General features: G+C 41.9%; 2 protein-coding genes across 2 annotated transcripts in view; one reads left to right on the top strand and one right to left on the bottom strand.

Moving 5' to 3' along the window:
• Positions 1 to 19,862, top strand: part of LOC309702167 (coronin-2B-like) — a 54,427-nt gene that overhangs the window by 16,265 nt on the left and 18,300 nt on the right.
• LOC309715652 (uncharacterized protein) lies at positions 10,678 to 12,049 on the bottom strand (the record flags this gene model as incomplete). The annotated part of the gene is made up of 2 exons (XM_082548938.1): positions 11,654 to 12,049; positions 10,678 to 11,482 (listed from the first exon to the last, which is right to left on the bottom strand). The coding sequence occupies exons 1-2, from the start codon at positions 11,794 to 11,796 to the stop codon at positions 10,678 to 10,680; spliced, it is 948 nt and encodes a 315-aa protein (XP_082405064.1). The 5' UTR covers positions 11,797 to 12,049.

Raw genomic sequence — 19,862 nt, 5'->3', positions numbered from 1 at the left:
GGAGCAGAAGCCAGGGGGAGTTGCAGTGACGCGCCCGTGAGCTCCGCCGGCAGCCAGCCGCGCCTGAGTGACCGAGCCCCAGGCCGAGAGGCCGGGGGCACCCCACCTCCGAAGTGGCCCGAGCGAGCCCCAGGCTCCAGGCCCCGATAAGCGGCCGCCAAGGAGTGAGCCGGTGTGTACCTGGACGCCCATCCCCGGACACAAAGAACCACCAACGCACCGATGTCTGAGGGGGTCCGCCACTGGCAGGGGAAGTGGTGGTGGGGGGAGATAGGCCTCCATACCTTGGAGGGCCTGAGATGTCCCCAGAGAGGTGGCGCCTGACACCCAACCTGACATATAGACACAGACATACAGGCACACACAGACACAAACATCCATTCCCACCCTCATGCGCTCATATGCACTTACTCCACACTCAACCAACGTGGAGACAGACATAAAGAGACGCTGTACACACAATCACACCCCCCAAGCGTACTCTACAAACCGGATTTTTTTTTCTTCTGAGTAATATATTTGTGGTCCGCAACATGACACTGTACCACTGGTTTGATTTATAGCCTACTGGGATTTGTTTCACAGAAGATCATCCCAGATTTTTTTTTTTTTTTGCCAGATATTTTTGGTCACAGCTGAGAAACGTTGGTATTAATGTCAATTGGCTCTTATGTTTGGAAAAATGGTTTTTTTAACTCCAAGTGTCTGGGTTTCACTTGCTGTCACTATAGCAACTCAGTGGGCATGCCAGTCTAAAAAGGAACAGTACAACAATTGAGGCGGGAAACAAAGAGCTTTTGGAAACGATTGGGCTTTAGAATTCATAGTTACGTCAAATATGAACTGCTGCAATCGTTGATAGCTCTGGAATCATTTATGATTACTGTAACACGTTAGACACATTTTTCTGGCAATCAACATATTTTTAAGAAGTTATTATCTTTATGCAGTTTCTACAGAAAGCCCAACATTGATCTTAATTTAAAGTTTTAAGGAACGAAAAATCTTTTTTGCTAGACACATTTATAATGTTGTTCTCACTTTTTAATAATAAGATCTATATACTTTGCACTAGACGACACATAGACTGTAGCTAACAGAATTCCTATGGGCACCATATGTTGACTTACTGTATGAATTTTCCTCGTCTCTTATTGTTTATCAGATGGATTCGCCAGCTGAGAGCCAGCTGTGTCTGCATTTCAGCTGCTAGTTTTTTCTCCGTGGGTGGTGACTGCAGCTGGGAGGATTCACTGGGTCTGTGCTGATGCCATTTATTTATGTAGTTGGTTCGTGGAGAGAGATGAAGTAGAGCGTAGGAGAGAAACAAAAGAAAAAAAAATGGCTACTTAAAGTTTCACTTGCTGGGCCCACGTCCTATTTGAGGCTTGAGACTTGAATTGAGCTGCAGTTTGGGGAAGGCCGGAAGACCTGGCAGATCCCCATGTACTAAATAGAAGTGAAGAACTTAAAGAATTAAAAAGAGGAGGGAGCACGGTGGGGCACGAAAACGAGAATGAACAGATTGTAGAACTGGGGGAACATATATAGATGAGAACCGGAAGGAGCGTGTTTGGAGGCGTGGTCCCGCTCCTGAAATTCAGATACTTTATCTCCAATTATGTTTGTAGTTTCTTTATTTTGATACATGGTTCATACATTGATGCGTCATTACCTTTGAGTCTGAGAACCTATTAAACAGAAATCTGTGGATTTGTTTTGGTTATTTTGCATTTTCTGAAAAATAAACATAAATTATTCTTTAGTGAATTAAACCTAAAATAATAAAAGAACCAGTTTTATTGTTTTAGGTTTATTATTGATTATTTCCCTTTAACTCAGGATTAAACCTCTTCTGGGACACCAGAAATCCCCACTGATAGCTATGGTTAACATAGATAATCCTCAAGTTAAAAGAATGACGCATGGTTAACATACTGTCTCGTTATATTTGAATTAAACCTGCAATTGTAATTCTATTAAGCCATTAAGAGCACCACCACACCTATGTTTTTGGCTGTAAAAATTTATATTTTACAATATAACAACCTTTCCAATGCCCCTGACAATGAAAAGTGGGATTACTAAATAGCAATGAAGCAATGATTCCAAGCCTTCACAGCATATAGGAAACAGAACATAATAGAATTATAAGCCTTGAAGTTTATCTTAATTTAGGATATCACATATAGCTCAATTAACCCTCATCCCTACAGCCTTATTTCTCTGCTACCACAGGAAAAAGTAAGGTATTTGCTGGTTGAAGTTCCCATCTATCAATCAATAAAATCACATCACTGCAAAACTCTTAATGGTTTGGCAATAGAAGCTACTGTGCCCTTACACAATTGAAACCATAGCAGATAACATCAACATTTAAATGACACAACTTGGAGGGACAGAGAGCTTACCAGGACTGCTGCTGATATCAGCTGCCTTGCTCTTGTGCTGACAAATTAGGTGCAGTATTTTGGCTTCGGTTATTTTGGTGCAAAACAGGTGCACAAAATGACAAAGAAAAATAACTCAGGCCTAACTACTACAGGCAATGCCTGGCAATGATTTTTGACCTAAATGTACTTTCTATCTACTGCAGAAGTTTTTCAGGCACATTTTTTTAGTCTAATTTTAGTATTACAAGCATAAACTAATGTGCATTTCTATGCAAGAACACTGAAGTTTATTATTTTGAACTTCCGTGGAAGATGGACTCACTTTCTAATTCATGGTGAGTTCTTGAATGAGGTTGGTGTCAGACATATACAACCTCATAATTGTGTAAATAGATTAAGATATGTGGAAATAAAGGGGGATAAACTTGGCTAAAGTATGACTTGGGAAGCAACCAAATTTAGCATGTTGCTAATAGAGACTTCCTTATGGAATAACATCCAAAATTAAATATTATTCTCCATAGAGCATGGTGAAATTAGGTCTGTGCTTTACATATGGCCTTTAAACTGGGACACATACTGTAGCGTAGAAACCTAATTAACAGACTGGCAATAGAAGGATCGATGAAACAGACTGGAAATATGTGCATGAGTGACTGAGCTTTTAATGGATAGCTAACACAGTCCGTGGTCTTACATAAACCTCATAATAAAATTCGTCAGCACGGGAAAACCTGTATTGGACATATGGAGGTTTGCTTATGCAGAATGACAGCAGCATGAGTGCTATAACCCTGTGGTTGGTTTTCTGTTGGTGATCTCTTCAGCACAGTGGAGGCTCAGAATTAGGTCAAATTCACAACACATTAACCTTCACCCTCATATGGGGATACTGTCGTTTCAATGTAGCTTATGAAGCTCACACATAGATCCAAAGGCGATTACTGATGGCTGTTTCTGCATGAGCGTGCTCTTTTTTTTGTAAGAAAAGGTCACTTGGCTCATTTTCCTTTATTTCTGTCTTTCTTTCTTCTTTTTCTCCTTTTCTTAAAACCTAAAACTGAAGAAGACATTATTTTGGAGGCAATGGAGAAATGATCCCGGATATGCAGAAGTACATACAGGTTGAGATTCTGTATGTGAGAGTCAGAAAACTGAGGAGATGGAGCAGTACGCAATAATCTACGTTGGCTTGATTTGTATCCTTGTCTATTTGGACTGGGGATATGACTTTGAGTCAGCTATATTTCAACATGCTCACTTTAGTAGAAAAACTCATTAGACGTCCTTCCTCATGACTGCTGCCCTGGATAAGTCGTAACATCTGGAACTTCCCTTCCCCCACATTGGTGCCAGAATTGCTGAAATCTGTCTGTCTCTTTGCAGCTTGCAACTTCTTTGTATGCTGCTTAACAGACTGTTGAATGCCTAATTTGAATTTATTTTAAAGTCCCATAAAAGAAAATCCTCTATATTGATATGCTCTCGTTTATTACTGTTCTCTTCTGAAGTGACTCGGTTCAATTTCTCCAGCACTGGCAAACCACAGCTCACCTTTTCCTGGCGATAGTTTAAAAGGAAAGACAGTAATTTTTTTGGTCCTGAGCTAAATTTCTTTTTATATTTATATCCTTTCCTAGTTTCCTAGTAGCTGTCATTAATTTGTGGATCTGCCCTCCCTGTGTATTAACTATTTTATTCAATTTGATGTAACCAGTGCTTAATATGCAAATTTAGCCATCCACTGAAGGTGCTGTTCAAGCACAGCCGGAAACAGAGGAAGTCATGAAACACATCAAAAAGTGACTGAAACACATTACACAGCATCCCTGTAAACAAAAACAAAACAAACAGTTATTCAAATTTAATGATCACAGAATTCTGATATGAACTTAAGATCAGCAGGTGGAGAAAAAAAAAACAATGTCTTGCATGAACTGCTTCATTAGAGGTAAATGGAATTGGGGCCAAAAGTTGACTTTGCATTCATATAGGAAAAGAAACCAAACTACACCAACCAGACATGAAGACCACCTGCCTTAACTGTTGGCCTGCTGGTCCCCCTTTTGCTGCAAAAACAGTCCTGACCTGCTGAGGTATGGACTGCACTAGACCCCTGAAGGTGTGCTATGGTATCTAGTCCCAAGATATTATCAACTGATCCTTTAATTCCTATGGCACCCATGGACTGGATGGGTTTTTTTTCAGCACATCCCACAGATGCTTGATTGGATTGAGATCTGGGGAGGACAGGTTAAGACCGCTAACTCATTGCTGTCCTCCTCAAACCATCCTGAACTCTTTTTGCTTTGTGGCAGGTAGCATTGTCTGGCTGAAAAAGGTACAGTCTTTTCTTAGGGAATACCATTTCTATGAAAGGTTGTACACAGTCTACAGCAATGCTTAGATAGGTGGTACGTGTCAAAGTAACATCAGGCAGGACCCAAGGTTTCCTAGCAGAACTTTGCCCTTAGCAGAACATCACACATTTGAGCCAGCACTGTGTGATCTGAAAAACTGACGTCTATCTTTGTCAACATCAGGCTTCTAATATATCGAGAATAGGGAAACAAGCGATTTACAGTTAACTTCAATTTCAAACAAAAGCATGGAGGCGCTTTTCTTTCCAAGCTCCTTAGACTACGATGACCTGGATGACTGAGAACCTTCACAGACCAAAGCATGGATGGATAACATTAAATATTACAGACGTTATTGATAGTGATGACGGAGGTACGTGGTGCACTCTGGGAGGGTCTGCATCCTGTCTCAACAGGATGCAGAACAAATTAAACCCTGGAAGTAGGCATAAACTGATTAAGAAGAATCAACATGATGAACTACTATGCGAGAGGCTCCTGTACAAGGACAATGTTATCTCATTGCTCTGGATAACTATATCACACAAATAGCAGCATTAGCTTCTGGTATCTGTACTGTCACTAATACAGAGTTAGTGTCGCCATCACTCTGATCTAAAGCAAGATATCTCAACAACTGCCATACAGAGTGGAAAGGAAATGTTGAGGCAATTCAAGGTGACCTCATGATTCCTCAGATATTTAGCAATTACCTGTCTTCTTGTGTAGCCATCATTAGATGGGAATATTCACTTTTACAGAAGATAAACAAATCAAAAGCAATTATCATTTTTTATGAATTGTGATTCAATGTAGGACATAACCGCACACGTCAGCACAGGGAGATAAACACATTTTTTGCCTAAAGGCCGACCATGTAATTAACATGTGATTGCCTAAGTGTTAAATATACATTGCAGCTTTGTGGGTGCTCCTTTATTTAATAACCTAAATGTGACCTTTCAATTTGCAGTGTGATTGGCTTATCTGTTAATGGACAAAGTACTGACTGACATTCAAACATTAAGATGACTTATTTGTTATTGGGTCTGATGGATATTAGAGCTTTCTCACTCTCTCCCTTCTTGCATTCATTATCTTTAGCATTATCTTCAGTATTCCTACAGCGTGAACTAGTCTCGCCAAGGTTCAGACAGTCACTGTCTGCAATGTAGAAGTCCTTGGCTCGGCAGATGGTCTGGCACTTCTCTGTCTAGGTTTGCTTTTTCACGCTGTCCATCTCTCCAATCCTGTGAAGAGAGACGGAGTGAGAGAACGAGCTAGTGAAAGGACATAGGAGAGAAAAGAGAGAGCGAGACAGACAGGGAAAGATCGAAGAGGCAGTAATACCAAAAGGGTGTTGAGTCCGTCTGGTGCTGGGTGCTGACACAGTCGGGCAGGAGTGCCGAGCATACTAAAGCTCTGCACTTCTGAACCTCAAAGCTGAGCGCTTCATCCAATTTGGAGTGAGTAGCTTTTCTCAGACATGTGAAAAAAATAATAAATACACTGTAGGCCTTGTGTGAGAAGGAAAAATCAGACGAAGCAGTTGATGGATTGATGTTTTTATGAAAACTGGTGGCTGGCCATCTGTTTCAGTCTTCCCATGTTGTAGCATCTGGTTATTTTTGCCTTCTGTTTTTTATATTTGCTTAAGAAATGTTGCAATGCACAATAATAGGCCAGGTTAGGCCTTTCTTCACAGGAGACTTTTTGGCTTGACATTCTAATAAAGCACATGTTTTACTCATAATATTCACGCCCTTTTTTTGTCTCTGTAATTTGTAATTCTAAAACTGAAGCAGCTTCTATTAATTCACATCATTAACGCTGGTTTCTCATGCCAACATGTCGAAATGTCTCCTATGGCAAATCCTGGTTATAGAGTTGTTTTCTGCCAAGTTTTGACTACGACTTATTTAAACTGATAGGAAACCAGACAAGCTCTTCTTTGTGTTTCTTCAGTGGGTAATCCAGAAATGTGTATGGGTGTGCAACTAATTTTCTTCAATCCTCCAGTGTGAAAATGCTTTGTTTTGCACTCCACAACTAGCAAAGAAACAGAACACCAACAAAACAGCTCATCCACCTACAGTCTCTTAACTCTTTAGCATCAGACAGAACTGCTGTTTGTATCTGACTCAGAGGAGGGTGGCTCTGTGATTAGCACCGCTGCCTCACAGCGAGGGGTTCACTGTGGAATTTAAATGATCTCCACTAAACACAACTTTTCTGCAGGAGCTCCAGCTTCTCCCACCACCCCAAAAAACCTAGGTTACATCTCCAAAAGACCTAGGTGGCTGCCTGCACAGTGGCTGCCCACTGCTCCTAATGAATATGATTGATTTAACGCAGAGAAAAACATTTCACTGTAGCAAATCTAGGCATGAATAGCAACTTTCATCTTCCCTTGATTGTGGTGTCAGGTTCTTGGCACTCTCCAAGCGCTGTTATAAATGCCTGGTGATCCAAACCTTCTGCAAGTCAATATTCCCCATCAGCATTCACCAAAAGCAATACCTTAACAGATCTGAAATCATAACTCACTCACTGATTAATCACTCCACAGAGCTGTTCCTGTGCTCTTGCTTCAGCGATGGGTTTCAATAATCTGATGAAAGTGTTCCTTCATCTTCTGTCTCAGACTCTGTGCCATTTTTATTTTTTCCTCCCCGTTTTGTATCGCTGCCAGACGGCTTTCATTTCAGAGCTGATGCGATTCGTGCAGCGTGACATAAAATAACTTTTGCCCATACTGCTTCTGTCAAAGTTCTTTAAACACACAGGATGAATTGGTTTATCTGTTAGCTTTACACAAACAGATGTTCACCGTGTAAGATGAGATAGTCACACATAGTACAATAGTACAATGAAATTGGAAAACTGTCCCAAGTCAGCACTACGTACAACAACACGACACGGTAACTTAACTTATTGATAAAATGAAGAATAAGTGTACGTGTATTGCACACTGTTATTATAGCACATTCAGTATTATTGCACCTTCTTATAAATATAAATATTATTATTGTTATTGGTGCCCTGTTGAGGCAGCGCGTGCTGTACAGGTTCTTCTGGGAGAGAAGAGGATGTCCAATGATTTTTTTTGGGCCATATTAATGATAAAGGATGGAAACTGTGTATGTATTCAAACAGACTGTATATAGGCTGGGAGTAGTCGCTGTAATGTCAGCCATTGGTTTGTTAAGTCCTGTTATGAAGCACTGACCTGAGACTTTTTCCATCCATCCATCAATTTTCTTTATATGGTGGTTATATGGTTTATATGGTATATTTCTTTTAACAAATCAGTAACCAAAGGAGTCGCCCCCTGCTGGCCATTAGAAAGAATACAGGATTAAAGCACTTTTGCACTGGCCTAAAATGTTTTATGGATTTATTAGGTTAGTATTACTAGACATTTGTCCTTTTGCTGGATTGCTGTCAGGATGTTGTTCATTAAATAATGAAGCTTAAGTGCTTTTTGGGTGATAATATTTTAATCATTTGATGGTACAATAGAATCACGCTCGCTGTGTATGCGCGTGTGCTGCAGAGCAGGCAGGTGGTCTGACAGAGGGGAGTTAATCTCTGTCTGGTAAGAGCCTCCTCTGCTCCTCCTCTCTGTCTGCTTTTTCTTTTTTTCTTTAAATATTTCATCAGTCTCTGTCGCCCAGCCTGCCCTTTTCTTTCTCTTTATTCTCTCCTTTTCTGGTCTTCCCTTTCACCTCAAATACCTTATTCTCTCTCTTTTAGTTAGCTTTTATCTCTATTTGTCTTTCCCCTCTGGACCTCCAGTGTCATCTTCTGGTCTCTCTCTAGACTTTTCCTTCACCTTAAATCTGCAGCCCCCTTCTGTTATTCAGGGTGTGAGGCCCAGATCGCATCATTATGCTCCAAAAAGCATGTGGCAGAAACTCCTGGGGGAAAAAGAAAGGCAAGCACAGAGGGAGATTATTAATTTAGACCTTTCTTCTTGGTTTTGGATGACTGACCTTATAAGTGGTGCAGGGTAAAATGTGTCTCTGGTTTGTGTTTGTATGGAAAATATGGCATGCGTTAGTAAGAAGGATAAGCAAAAAGGCTCAGAACTTGTATCTGAAACTATATCAGAATATCTAGGAAATAATATAGAGTGTATCCATAGTAATTACATTACCTGGACGATAGCGCTGCTGCTAATAACAACCTCCTTTTACCCTCCGGAGGGATAGATGGATTCCGGGACACCCACTTCTTCGTGTACTTGTGCTCTGATAAGTGCCCTTGAGCTGTGTTTCAGTGTTTCCTGTCCATGGGCAGCGTGCTCTTTGCATTACAGCTGCTTAATGGGCCTGGCTAAGAGCAACCATTATCTGGGCTTCTGCATCTCCTGTCATTATTCTGAGTGATCCCCTATCATCAAGAAAGCACACTCCAAGAGTCACACAGCACTTGTTGTTACTGAGGCATTGACAGAGATTGATTCAGTGAGTTTCATGATCTGGTTACTATATAAGATAAGATAAGATAACTCTTTATTGTCATTGCACAGTCATACATAGTACAGTAGTACAATGAAATTGGAAAAACTGTCCTACGTCGGCACTACATATAACACAACACGACACGATATGACACATCACAACGTAACAAACAACACAACACAGTATATTAACTTAGTATAAAAAAGAAGAATAAGTGTATGTGTATTGCACACTGTTATTATTGCACATTAATTATTATTGCACCTTGTTATAAATATAAATATTATTGTTATCGTTTTAAACATTGTTACCTCCCCCTAAAAAGTCCAGGGAGGTATCCAGTCAGGTCAGCTATTTACATTGATCAGGGCTATTGCCCTGTTGTAAAAGCTGTCCTTGAGTCTATTTGTTCGGGACCTCAGCAGCCTGAACCTCCTGCCAGACGGCAGCAGCTTAAACACCCGGTGTCCTGGGTGTGTGCAGTCCCGTAGGATGCTGCGTGCCCTCTTGAGACAGCGAGTGCTGTACAGGTCCTTCAGGGAGGGAAGAGGATGTCCAATGATTTTTTGGGCCATGTTGATGACCCTCTGGAGTGCCTTTCTGTGTGCTGTGGTGCAGCTGGAGAACCACACACCGATGCAATATGTCAGCACACTTTCAATGGAGCAGCGGTAGAAGACGGTCAGCAGCTCCTTCTTCAGGTCCATTTTTCTGAGGATTCTCAGAAAGTGGAGACGCTGTTGGGCCTTCTTTAAGACCGCAGAGGTGTTAGAGCTCCATTGGAGGTCTGTGTCTATGTGCACACCCAGAAACTTGAAACTGGAGACCCTTTCCACGCACTCCCCGTTGATGCTGACAGGCTGCAGCTCGGACTTCCTCCTTCTGAAGTCAACTACCAGTTCTTTTGTTTTGGTGGTATTGAGGTCCAGGTTGTTGTCTGCACACCAATCTGACAGCCTCTGAACTTCAGCTCTGTATGCAGTCTCATCTCCCCCTGAGATGAGCCCCACCACAGTGGTATCATCTGCAAACTTGATGACTGTGTTGTCTGGGTGGGAACTAACACAGTCATGTGTGTACAGAGTGTACAGTAGGGGACTCAGTACACAGCCTTGTGGAGAGCCGGTGTTGAGGCTGAGGGCTGAGGAAAGATGAGGCCCCACTCTAACTCTCTGTACATGGTCTGAGAGGAAGTCTCTGATCCAGCGGCAGGTGGTGGAAGGAAGTCCAATTTCCAGCAGTTTATCTATTAGTCTGTCCGGGAGTATCGTATTGAAAGCAGAGCTAAAGTCAACAAAGAGCAGCCTGGCGTAACGGCCCTGCACTTCCAGGTGAGAGATGGTGGTGTGGAGCGTTGTAGCAATGGCATCTTCAGTTGATCTGTTAGCTCTGTATGCAAACTGGAGCGGGTCGAGTGTGGGTGGCAGGCAGGACATGATGTGACGTCGGACCAGTTTCTCAAAGCACTTCATTATAACAGGTGTTAGAGCTGCTAATGTTAGTACGCTTTGGCAGTGGGACAATTGTGGCTGACTTTAGGCACGGCGGGATGCAGGACTGGGACAGTGAAGTGTTGAAGATCTTAGTGAAGACCCCAGCCAGCTGGTCTGCACACTCTTTTAGGACCTTTGCGGTTACCCCATCTGGTCCGGTGGCCTTCCTGGGGTTCACTGCCCTCAGTGTGCGCCTCACCTCATATTCCTGCACTATGAGGCTTGGGCTGCTGCTGTCCGATGTTTTTGCTGCTGCTGCCTCTGGTCCCTTCACCTCAAAGCGTGCGAAGAAGTGGTTCAGCTCCTCTGCAAGCTCCGCGTTACCCTCAGTCAACGTGGTATTGCCAGGTTTGTAGTTGGTTAAGTGCTGAACTCCCTGCCATACCTGTCGTGAGTTGTTGGTGGTGAAGTGGTCTTCGATCCTTCTCTTGTACGCTGCCTTGGCCTCTCTGATGCCTCTTTTCAACTGAGATCTGGCTGCACTGTACTGCATACCATCACCGGATCTAAAAGCGGCGTCACGTTGCTTCAGCAGGACCTGGACCTCTTTAGTCATCCAGGGTTTCTGGTTGGAATACACCCGGAGACGTTTGTCCACAGTGACACTGTTGACACAGAAGTTAATATATGAGAGCACTGATGTTGTGTGCTCTTCAAGGTCCTGATGTTCGAACACGCTCCAGTCCGTGTTTTCAAAACAGTCCTGCAGCTGATGTGATGCACCTTCTGGCCAGGTTTTCACAGTTTTTGTGACTGGGGGGGCTCTTCTCCTAATGGGAGTGTATGCAGGGATCAACAGCATGGACATGTGGTCTGACAAACCTAGATGTGGTAGAGGGGTTGCTCTGTAGCCTTTTTGGATGTTGCTGTAGGCTTTATCCAATGTGTTTTTCCCCCTCGTTGCACATTTAATATGCTGTTCAAATCTGGGGAATACTGACCTTAAATCAGCATGGTTGAAGTCCCCAGCTATAATGTGCACTGCGTTTGGATGGGAGTTCTGCTGGTTGCTTATTGTCTTGTGCAGCTCCTCCATGGCAGAGTTAGCATTAGCATCGGGTGGTACATACACGGCCGTTACCATGACAACAGTAAACTCGCGAGGTATGTAGACGGGTCTGCACTTCACAGTCAAGTATTCCAAATCCGGGGAACAGTGGCTGTCTACAGTCTTTGTGTTTTTGCACCAGCTGTCATTGGTGTAGATGCATAAACCCCCTCCTTTGATCTTACCGGAGTGGCCGTTCCTGTCGTGACGGTGAACCGTGCGGCCTGCTAGCTCAATAGCCGAGTCCGGAATTGATGGCTGCAGCCAAGTCTCTGTGAGTAATATTATGCTGCTGTCCCGTACACACTTATTGACTGCAATTTGTAATCTATGCCAAGACTAAAGAAACTGCGAGGTGTTCATCCCTGGGTATTGGCCGTGTAGGAGCCATATGAGTTGTTCCTTTTTTGACTAAGTGGGTTGGTTTAAATGGACTCACTGTATTGGTGCACGGGTGTGGGGCGTGTCTCATGGGTGAGGTAGTTGATAAATGTGGTTGCACTCACCTGTTCACAGCACCTGATGTTGATGAGCAGAAAGGTAGGGTGAGCATGAGGCAAAACTTTCTGTTGACCGCAGCTTGAATGATTTTGAGTTGCATGTGGAATAAAAGGAGCAAATGATACAGAAGTGTATTTCATGCGTTTATTGTTGCGCGTCATCTGTGTCCTCATGTTTAGCCTGCCGCGGCCGTTGGTTGAGACGGAACAGGCCGAACTTTTAAACGAATGTGCCTGATTTATTCGGTCCTGTCTGATTAGTTACAACAAATATTTCCACAGATATGTTTTTCTCTCTACTGTGGCTTTTTAAGATGCCGTATGTCCACTTTAAAGGCTTTTGAAAGCTGGGGTCTACTGTAGCTTTATATGGTACACACGTGGAGTTTATGTAACAACACCCCACCTCATGGATACACCAGCTACTATTGGCTGAAATGCTGACATGAAAAATGGGAATATTTTGCCCCTTTGCCCAAACCTCGAGTCTTGCTGATGCTTTAATCTGTATTCTTCACTTTCTGAGAAACTCCAGAAATGATATAATAGAAATTAATGAGCAAGATAAATGGGAGCCAGTGAGTTCCAACAGCTCCTGTGACCCTTCTTTTTAACTGATTGAAATTAATGCAGGCTCAAATAAAAGATTAGCTTTCCAACATTCCTGAACAGGCCATCTGGAAAATCTGACAAAAACTCCAGATGGGCCGATTCACTTTAGGCTGCTGGAGCAGGTGTGTTAAATCTATTCTGTTCTGTTTTATTTTATTCCATTTGCCGCTCGCTCACAGCTGCTGTCCTGTGCTGCCTCTGCCCTTCCTTTACTTCTGTAAGTGTTAGGCTTCAAATTAGCTTTGCATTCATGACTTCTGTGAAAACAATCAGAGTGCTTGCAGCGCTTTTTCTGGCTGCATCATATATTATAATTCAGTTTTGAGGTCATTTGGCGTGTCAGTGTGCTTATAGTATCTTGCAAGTCCATAAAGGAATGAGGGGCTAACCTCTCATTTCTTGACAGCACATATTTTCATTTGGGATTTTGATTCAACTGCTTACTTTGGATCTGTATAGATGATAAAGTTAGGTATTTACATGCATGTAAAAGTGATGAAGAAGTCCTGCACTCATCTTCGGTGACTGTCTTATCGTAGCTCTTGTTGCCATCTGCTCAACAGCAATGCTTGCTACCAGGCAAGACAGGCAACTGCTTGTGTGGGGCCCCGAGGGCTGTCAAACTTTAAAGTACAGCACTGGAAATGTGCGAAATTTGAAGTGACGTTAGACAAGAGCTGACTTCCCTAAGGGGCACCCACTATTCATTGTAAGTGGCACGCATGATTTTATTTAAACAAACCTAATAACAACAATGAAAGCCATCCAAACAAAATGAAGAGGCGTTATCCTTATGGGAGGGGAAAAAAGAAAGAAAAGACACGAAAAGGAAAAAAAAGCAAGACAGTGGCAAATAGAGCAGATAATAAGGGTTAAATATGATGCTAACTAATTGCTGCTAGTTTAGCCTTAAATGTGGGGGAGAGACACTTGAATAACATAACAATACACTAGCATCACATTATTTCATTTATTTACTTTGATGTTTAACATTAGTTAACTTAGCAGAGCTAAGCTAGAGTCTAGTGTGTCTGAGCTCTGCTGGCTGATGTGACCGATCCGTGAATCTAGAAGCGAGTAGTTACAATATTAACGCTTCATAACCACTCAGCTCACCTTGGGGCATTGTTACTAAAATACCTGTCATCTCTGCAATTTCTAGTTTTACCTGTCATTTTATAGGACTGTGTTTGACCTTGTTGCTGTCAGATTATTCATCAAATATTTGTGATGAAAGCTGGTTAGAGGGGTGCTTGTGAATTTTTGCATAGGCCTCCAACAGACACCAGAATTCTCGCTGCATTGTGTTTGATCAGATCTCTGAAGATGGCTGTTTGGCACTAGCTGCTGTTCTAAGCTGCTGTTTGTGGGAAAAGGGAAAAATGATGTCCTTTTGCATTTAGGTCATTAGATTTTAGGGCTGTGCGATATGACCAAAATCTCATATCCTGATATAGAACATCTATCATCCCGATAACGATATAAATCACAAAAAAATTAATATTTTCTGTAAATTCTGTGAATCTCGGGTAGGTGAAGTGTTTCCAGCTGGGCGCCGTGTACCTGCAGTTGAGTGTTTTAACCGATACATGAAACTACACATTTTTAGACATAGGTTGTAACGGCCACCGTTTTCTTTGTGAGTATTTATTACAGCGTGCTGCAGGGAAAAGCCTGTTCTTACGGAGCCCCCCAGGGGACATGGGAGAAAAAAAAATTACGGAGGAAAAAAAAAAATTAGGGAGAAAAAAAATTAAGACGCAAAAGTATTGCGAGATCTCGCAAAAGTAAGTATGGTGTTACCGTCGCTGTTGGACAACCCATAAAAACAGGCGCTTGTCTGTCCATAGTGTGGTTATATTAAATATAAGAGAAAGAGAGAACTTTAAGAAATTAATTTAGCCACTACAGTGACCATCAAAACGATGAAAAAAATATTGCCGTAAACAGTTTATTTTGTGACACCACAAAACAAACTATAGCGTAAAATGAAACTAGACGTTTTTATATCGTCATCTGATATATATCGTTATATCGAACAGCCCTATTAAATTTACATGGTAGTATATTTATTCTTTATTCTTCAGTTAATAAAAAGATGTAGTCCACCCATCTGAACTGGACTAAATAAATTTGGGACAGTTTATTGTGATTCAGGCGTTTATATGGAGGGCTTTTATCCAGTTTTGGCTTTTAAAACAGCGATAATTAGTATTATTATTGCAATGCTAAGCTTTAAGTAAATGTAGCCATTGTTTTCAGCTTGATTTACTTGATGCCCTTCCTTATATAGAGCCTCTGCAACCAGGCTAATCCCACTTCCTTTGACTCAATGCAATGCCAGCAAAATAATCAGAATTAACTCTATGCTGGAAGAAGTATTCATAAAAACTGTTTACTGATCCCAAAATATTTCTGTTGGATCAGAATGCGGGAGAGGATGTGCGTTTGTACTCAAACGTATTATTTTACTTACGCAACTAGCTTAGCTTCAGTCGTAAACATGTAAGAAAATCTGCACGAGGCAATGTTAGGATCAGCACTGCTGCTGTAAAGAAGATTAACATCAACCAATGATGCGGACTTTCAGCTGATAGCGTGTAAAATGGAAATACTTTGCTTCAATAATCTGCAGCTTCACAGCACACAAAGGCCTTTTTATAACCTCAACTGTCCCATCAGGCATCGCCATAGCACTGTAGAAAATATTTTAGCACTTTCAGCCAAGCTGTGATACTTCCTGTGTGACTCAGAAATACAGAGCCCACTTCACGCTGAGACACATTTTAGCTGAAATAACCAATAGTAAAGCTCTCTTTTTGTGGAGTTTGCTCCTCGCAGAGATGGGAAATCATCATAAATGACTGTACAGTGTCAGTGCCAAGGGAAAGGAAGAAAAGACCAAACATGACACGGTGGCTTGACAGGGCTTCAGTGCGTCTGAGTGACAGGACATGCAATCTCCCCGTGGATTTCCCTTTTGTGTCTCCTGAATGGGAACGCAGATGGTTCTACTTCCTTATTTGGCACCAACGCTGATAAAATCCTGATTGGAATATTTGAACCCTATCATTTGATTTAGTGTTGTATGGATTCCTTTTTAGGGTTTATTAGGAGTCAAAGAGCTGCTCGTTTCACTACTGCTGAGGCCAAAATGAATATTCAAAAGAGTTTTTATGTAGCAGTTAGACAAGTAGTTTCAGATTTTGGCAGCTATTTAACTGAGAAACAAAAATCTGCTATTGCATATGAGGGGGAAAAAAAACCCTCAGAAAGACAAGAGGGGTCTGGTGCTCACAAAGAGCAGCAGCATTGTCTTGAGGCAACATGTAAAAAGCTCAATAAACACACTCTTCTCTCTGGAGTGCTCTGCCTTGCAGCTATGAACACTATACTGAATGTATACTGGTACAAATAGACAACAAATGGTCAGGCATGGATGCAGGTGCAGAAACCAGCACAACATGCTCACACGAACACGCACCAAACTAAGAAGCCTCTGGATGTCTCTTTCACACTGAGCCCGAAGGGGGCCCGTCCACATTTCAAATACACAGACAATCATCGAGGGAGGCAATTTTCACTACAACACCTGCTTCAGTATCGAACTGACCTTTTAGAGGGTGTATGTAGTGAAAGAGTGGAAGCTTGCACAGTTATCTCTATTTCCATTAAATCCTTAAATATTCTGTAGGTTGCAGACATTTTTTTGAGTTTACCAGTGTTGTTAAAACAAAACCCTTGAAGAAAAAATGTAATTTTAAATGTAATCATCTCTCCTGCTAGAGTCGACTTAAATGGGCCATAATCTTTCTACTTTCAGTTACTAATTAATTTAACAGGTTTTCATTTTGTATATCAACTGTTCTTCTTCTTTGCCTTCGCCGCCGCCTATCCATAATCTTTGTCCAACAACAACATTTTATCTAACTCTACCACCCAGTAATCCATTCATGGCACTTTATAATACGTTTTTTTTTAAGTTTGTTACAGGAAATTTTAAAAAGAATTATAATATAAGTACATTAAGTAACCCAGCAGAAAAACAAAGTATGTAAAAAAAAAAAAAAATTAAGATTAATCCACGCCATAATACAGCCCGCACCCCAAAAAGTACAGCTGCTCGTTATGTAAGGTGGGAAAGTGCTGTTTGTTTTTCTGCAAAGTTACCAGTTATGTGCTGACATGGCATATTTAGAAAGTAAATCTGGTTTGTTGCAGCCAAAAACCAAACAAAACAATATTACATTCAATCACAATCAGGTTTTTGTAGTCAGATGCCCACTTAACCATGTGACATTAACGTGTTGGCCATTTTGGACATGTGACACGGTAGGTTCAAGGAAATAAGGCAGCAGTCACACAGCCCAAGATATTGGATTTGGGAAAAATAAGTATTTCGTGACTGGATGTTGATTGGCTGCCAGAAGCTGATGAGCAAGCACTTGGTGACAGTGGGAAGGAAAAACTCCCCCCTGCACAAACAGGCTCAGGGAGGGGCGGCGATCTGCTGTGGCAGAAAAAAGGCATGCTGTGGAAGAGAGCTAGAGCTTAAATATCTAGATAAGCTGGATGTAACTGTTTAATTGAAGACTTGTTTAATTGTGGTGTCTTCTTCATTTCTTGTCTGTGAATATTTCAAGTTTTACGCAAAATTCCTGATTGAATTTTACTGTTTCTGTTAGCTACAAAGTCCACAGTTGGGAGAAACGAGATTAAAAGGAAAAAGATATAAGGGCTGAAAAACTGTAAGCGTTGCTGGGAATCCGCCAGAAAGGCCTTCTGATTCCAAACAAGCAGTGGGTGGGAAAGGAAAGAGGATGAATGGGTACTTCTCTGCTAGTCTGCCTGAGCTGGAGTTTCAACTGTAGTGGACACAGAAAGAGATGCAGAGGGCTGACTGAGTGGCAGGATGGAAGAGAAGGGTAAGAGGAAGAGGAGGGGGGTGCTGGCCCCTCAGCTATCAGTGCTCGTAGGAGGAGAAGAGGGTGGGAAGAGTGAATTTTAAAGGGGAGGGCTGAGAAAAACATGAGAGAAGGAGGTAGAGTAGACACAGGCCGCCAGCTTACATTCGAAAGGGAAGGAAGGAAGAGAGAAGGTCCTGCGGCTTGTGTAGATAGGAGGGTGGATGTTTGCAATCTCAGAAAGCAGCAGGAACACTGTGACTGGAGTGTCATTATAAGGACACTTGTAAGGTAAGGCGACATTTTCAGGTGTGGAATTAAAATATGTGATGTTAATGAAATATGAAAGTGGTGAGAGTGAAGTTTATATGATTCAAACTTGGCACAAAAACCTTCATATTGTGAAAATCTGCAAGTCTGCAAAGTCCTGAAGGATTCACAGTGCATACCGCGAGAAGAACTCATGCTCACAACCCACAAGTCTTGTGATATGATGGATACCAAATCATTTCTTGACTTGCTGTCTTTCTGTGTATGTGCATGCTCTGCTCATGATCTGCGTGTGAGCTGGTGTGCCGCAAACCCTCGTGAGATAAGAAAGACACAAACACGCTCAGACAGACATCCTCTCTGTGCCATACGCCGGGGACCGATGAATGAGCATCCTTGTAAAGAGAGCTCAAAGCGGACGACTCTCCTCTAACTGTCCCTTAGGCCAGTTTCTGCTGCTCTTCTGTTCCACATTAATTCTTTAACAAGCAGCTACTATTGAGCTTACACAGACCTAATATTGTCGGATCTTTACTTAACAATGTGAAGTTCTTGGAGACAACTGCTTTTTTGAGCTGGAATTAAAAGGATTTGAATGTTCGTGTGAATGTTAAATAAAGAATAAATGTTTTAGTTTTCATACTCCTGAATATGATAGGAGCAAAATTCATGCCTGCACTTTAGAGTTTTCTTTATATTCTGTTTCTTTAGACCGTGCATGTGGTTCAGCTTGCTCTGTGATTAAAGGTGTTGTTTTAAACCTGTGGCTCGTTCCCCACGACAGCCACAGTCCTGCAGTGTCTGCCAATGACAAGCCAGCACTTTGCATGGCAGCACAGCCTCCACTGGTGTGTGAGTGAGAGAATGAATAGTGAGAAACACCTGCTTTACATTTACCATTACCATTTGGGTTTTTGGGTCTGTTTGTATTGCCGGTACAGATTCACATAGCTAATCTAGCATCAATAAACACCTCGGACGGTTTATGGTTTTAGAGAAGATTAAGCATTTTTTCTTTGTCTTATATTTGCTCGCCTCAGACAGCTAAATCACAGTAACCCACAGAAAAACTAGTAATATAAAATAAACGTATTTTCCTGCCTACGTTTGATTTATACGGGGTATAATTCATGCACTATCTTGAGTGTTGAAGTGAGGAGATGGAGGTCAGCCACACTGTAGCCTCCTGGATGCTACTTCTGCTGTCCAGTGAGAAACAGGAAAAGACAACGGTAGCAGCATGGTCAGGGCATGTTTCTATTTGCATGCATACACCCCTCCCACCAGTTCCCCTCCTTATCCGCAGAACAATGCTGAATAGAGGATTGCCTGATGTCATCCAGAATTGCAGCCACTGATCTGACAGCGGTCATAAATTCTCTTCCTCCAGTCCCCATCGCAAACTGATATAGTCTAGATTAAGTGTCACTAAAAATATGTCTTTGAACAGATCTCCCTTCAGAGAATTTTTTTAGAAGAAATTCTATAGCCACATTCATTCACCACAACTTCTGTCCCGTTGGGTCAAAGGTCATTTAACATCCTTGTCCTGTGGCTGAGTCAACTGTTAAATCCCTATGCAGAGCCAGACCATAGCAAAAATCAAGCACTCCACCAGTGCATTCTTGTGGTGAAGTGGCAAACAAAAGAAGCATCTTGAGTCAAGACCAACCACTTCTCTTTTGTTGTGAGCAGCAGCTGCAAACAATGGTTGCTATTCTGTTGTACAAGATCCATCTGAACCAAAAATAGAGTGACAAACAATAGAATATGGTGTGTTTGTCAGAAATGAATGATTTTTGTTCTTGATTGAGAT

This window comes from Aulonocara stuartgranti (genome assembly GCF_965226115.1).
Source record: "Aulonocara stuartgranti genome assembly, chromosome: 1".
Classification (NCBI taxonomy): domain Eukaryota; kingdom Metazoa; phylum Chordata; class Actinopteri; order Cichliformes; family Cichlidae; genus Aulonocara; species Aulonocara stuartgranti.
The sequence above is the reverse complement of the archived record's forward strand: the minus strand, read 5'-3'. Positions and strand labels throughout refer to the sequence as shown.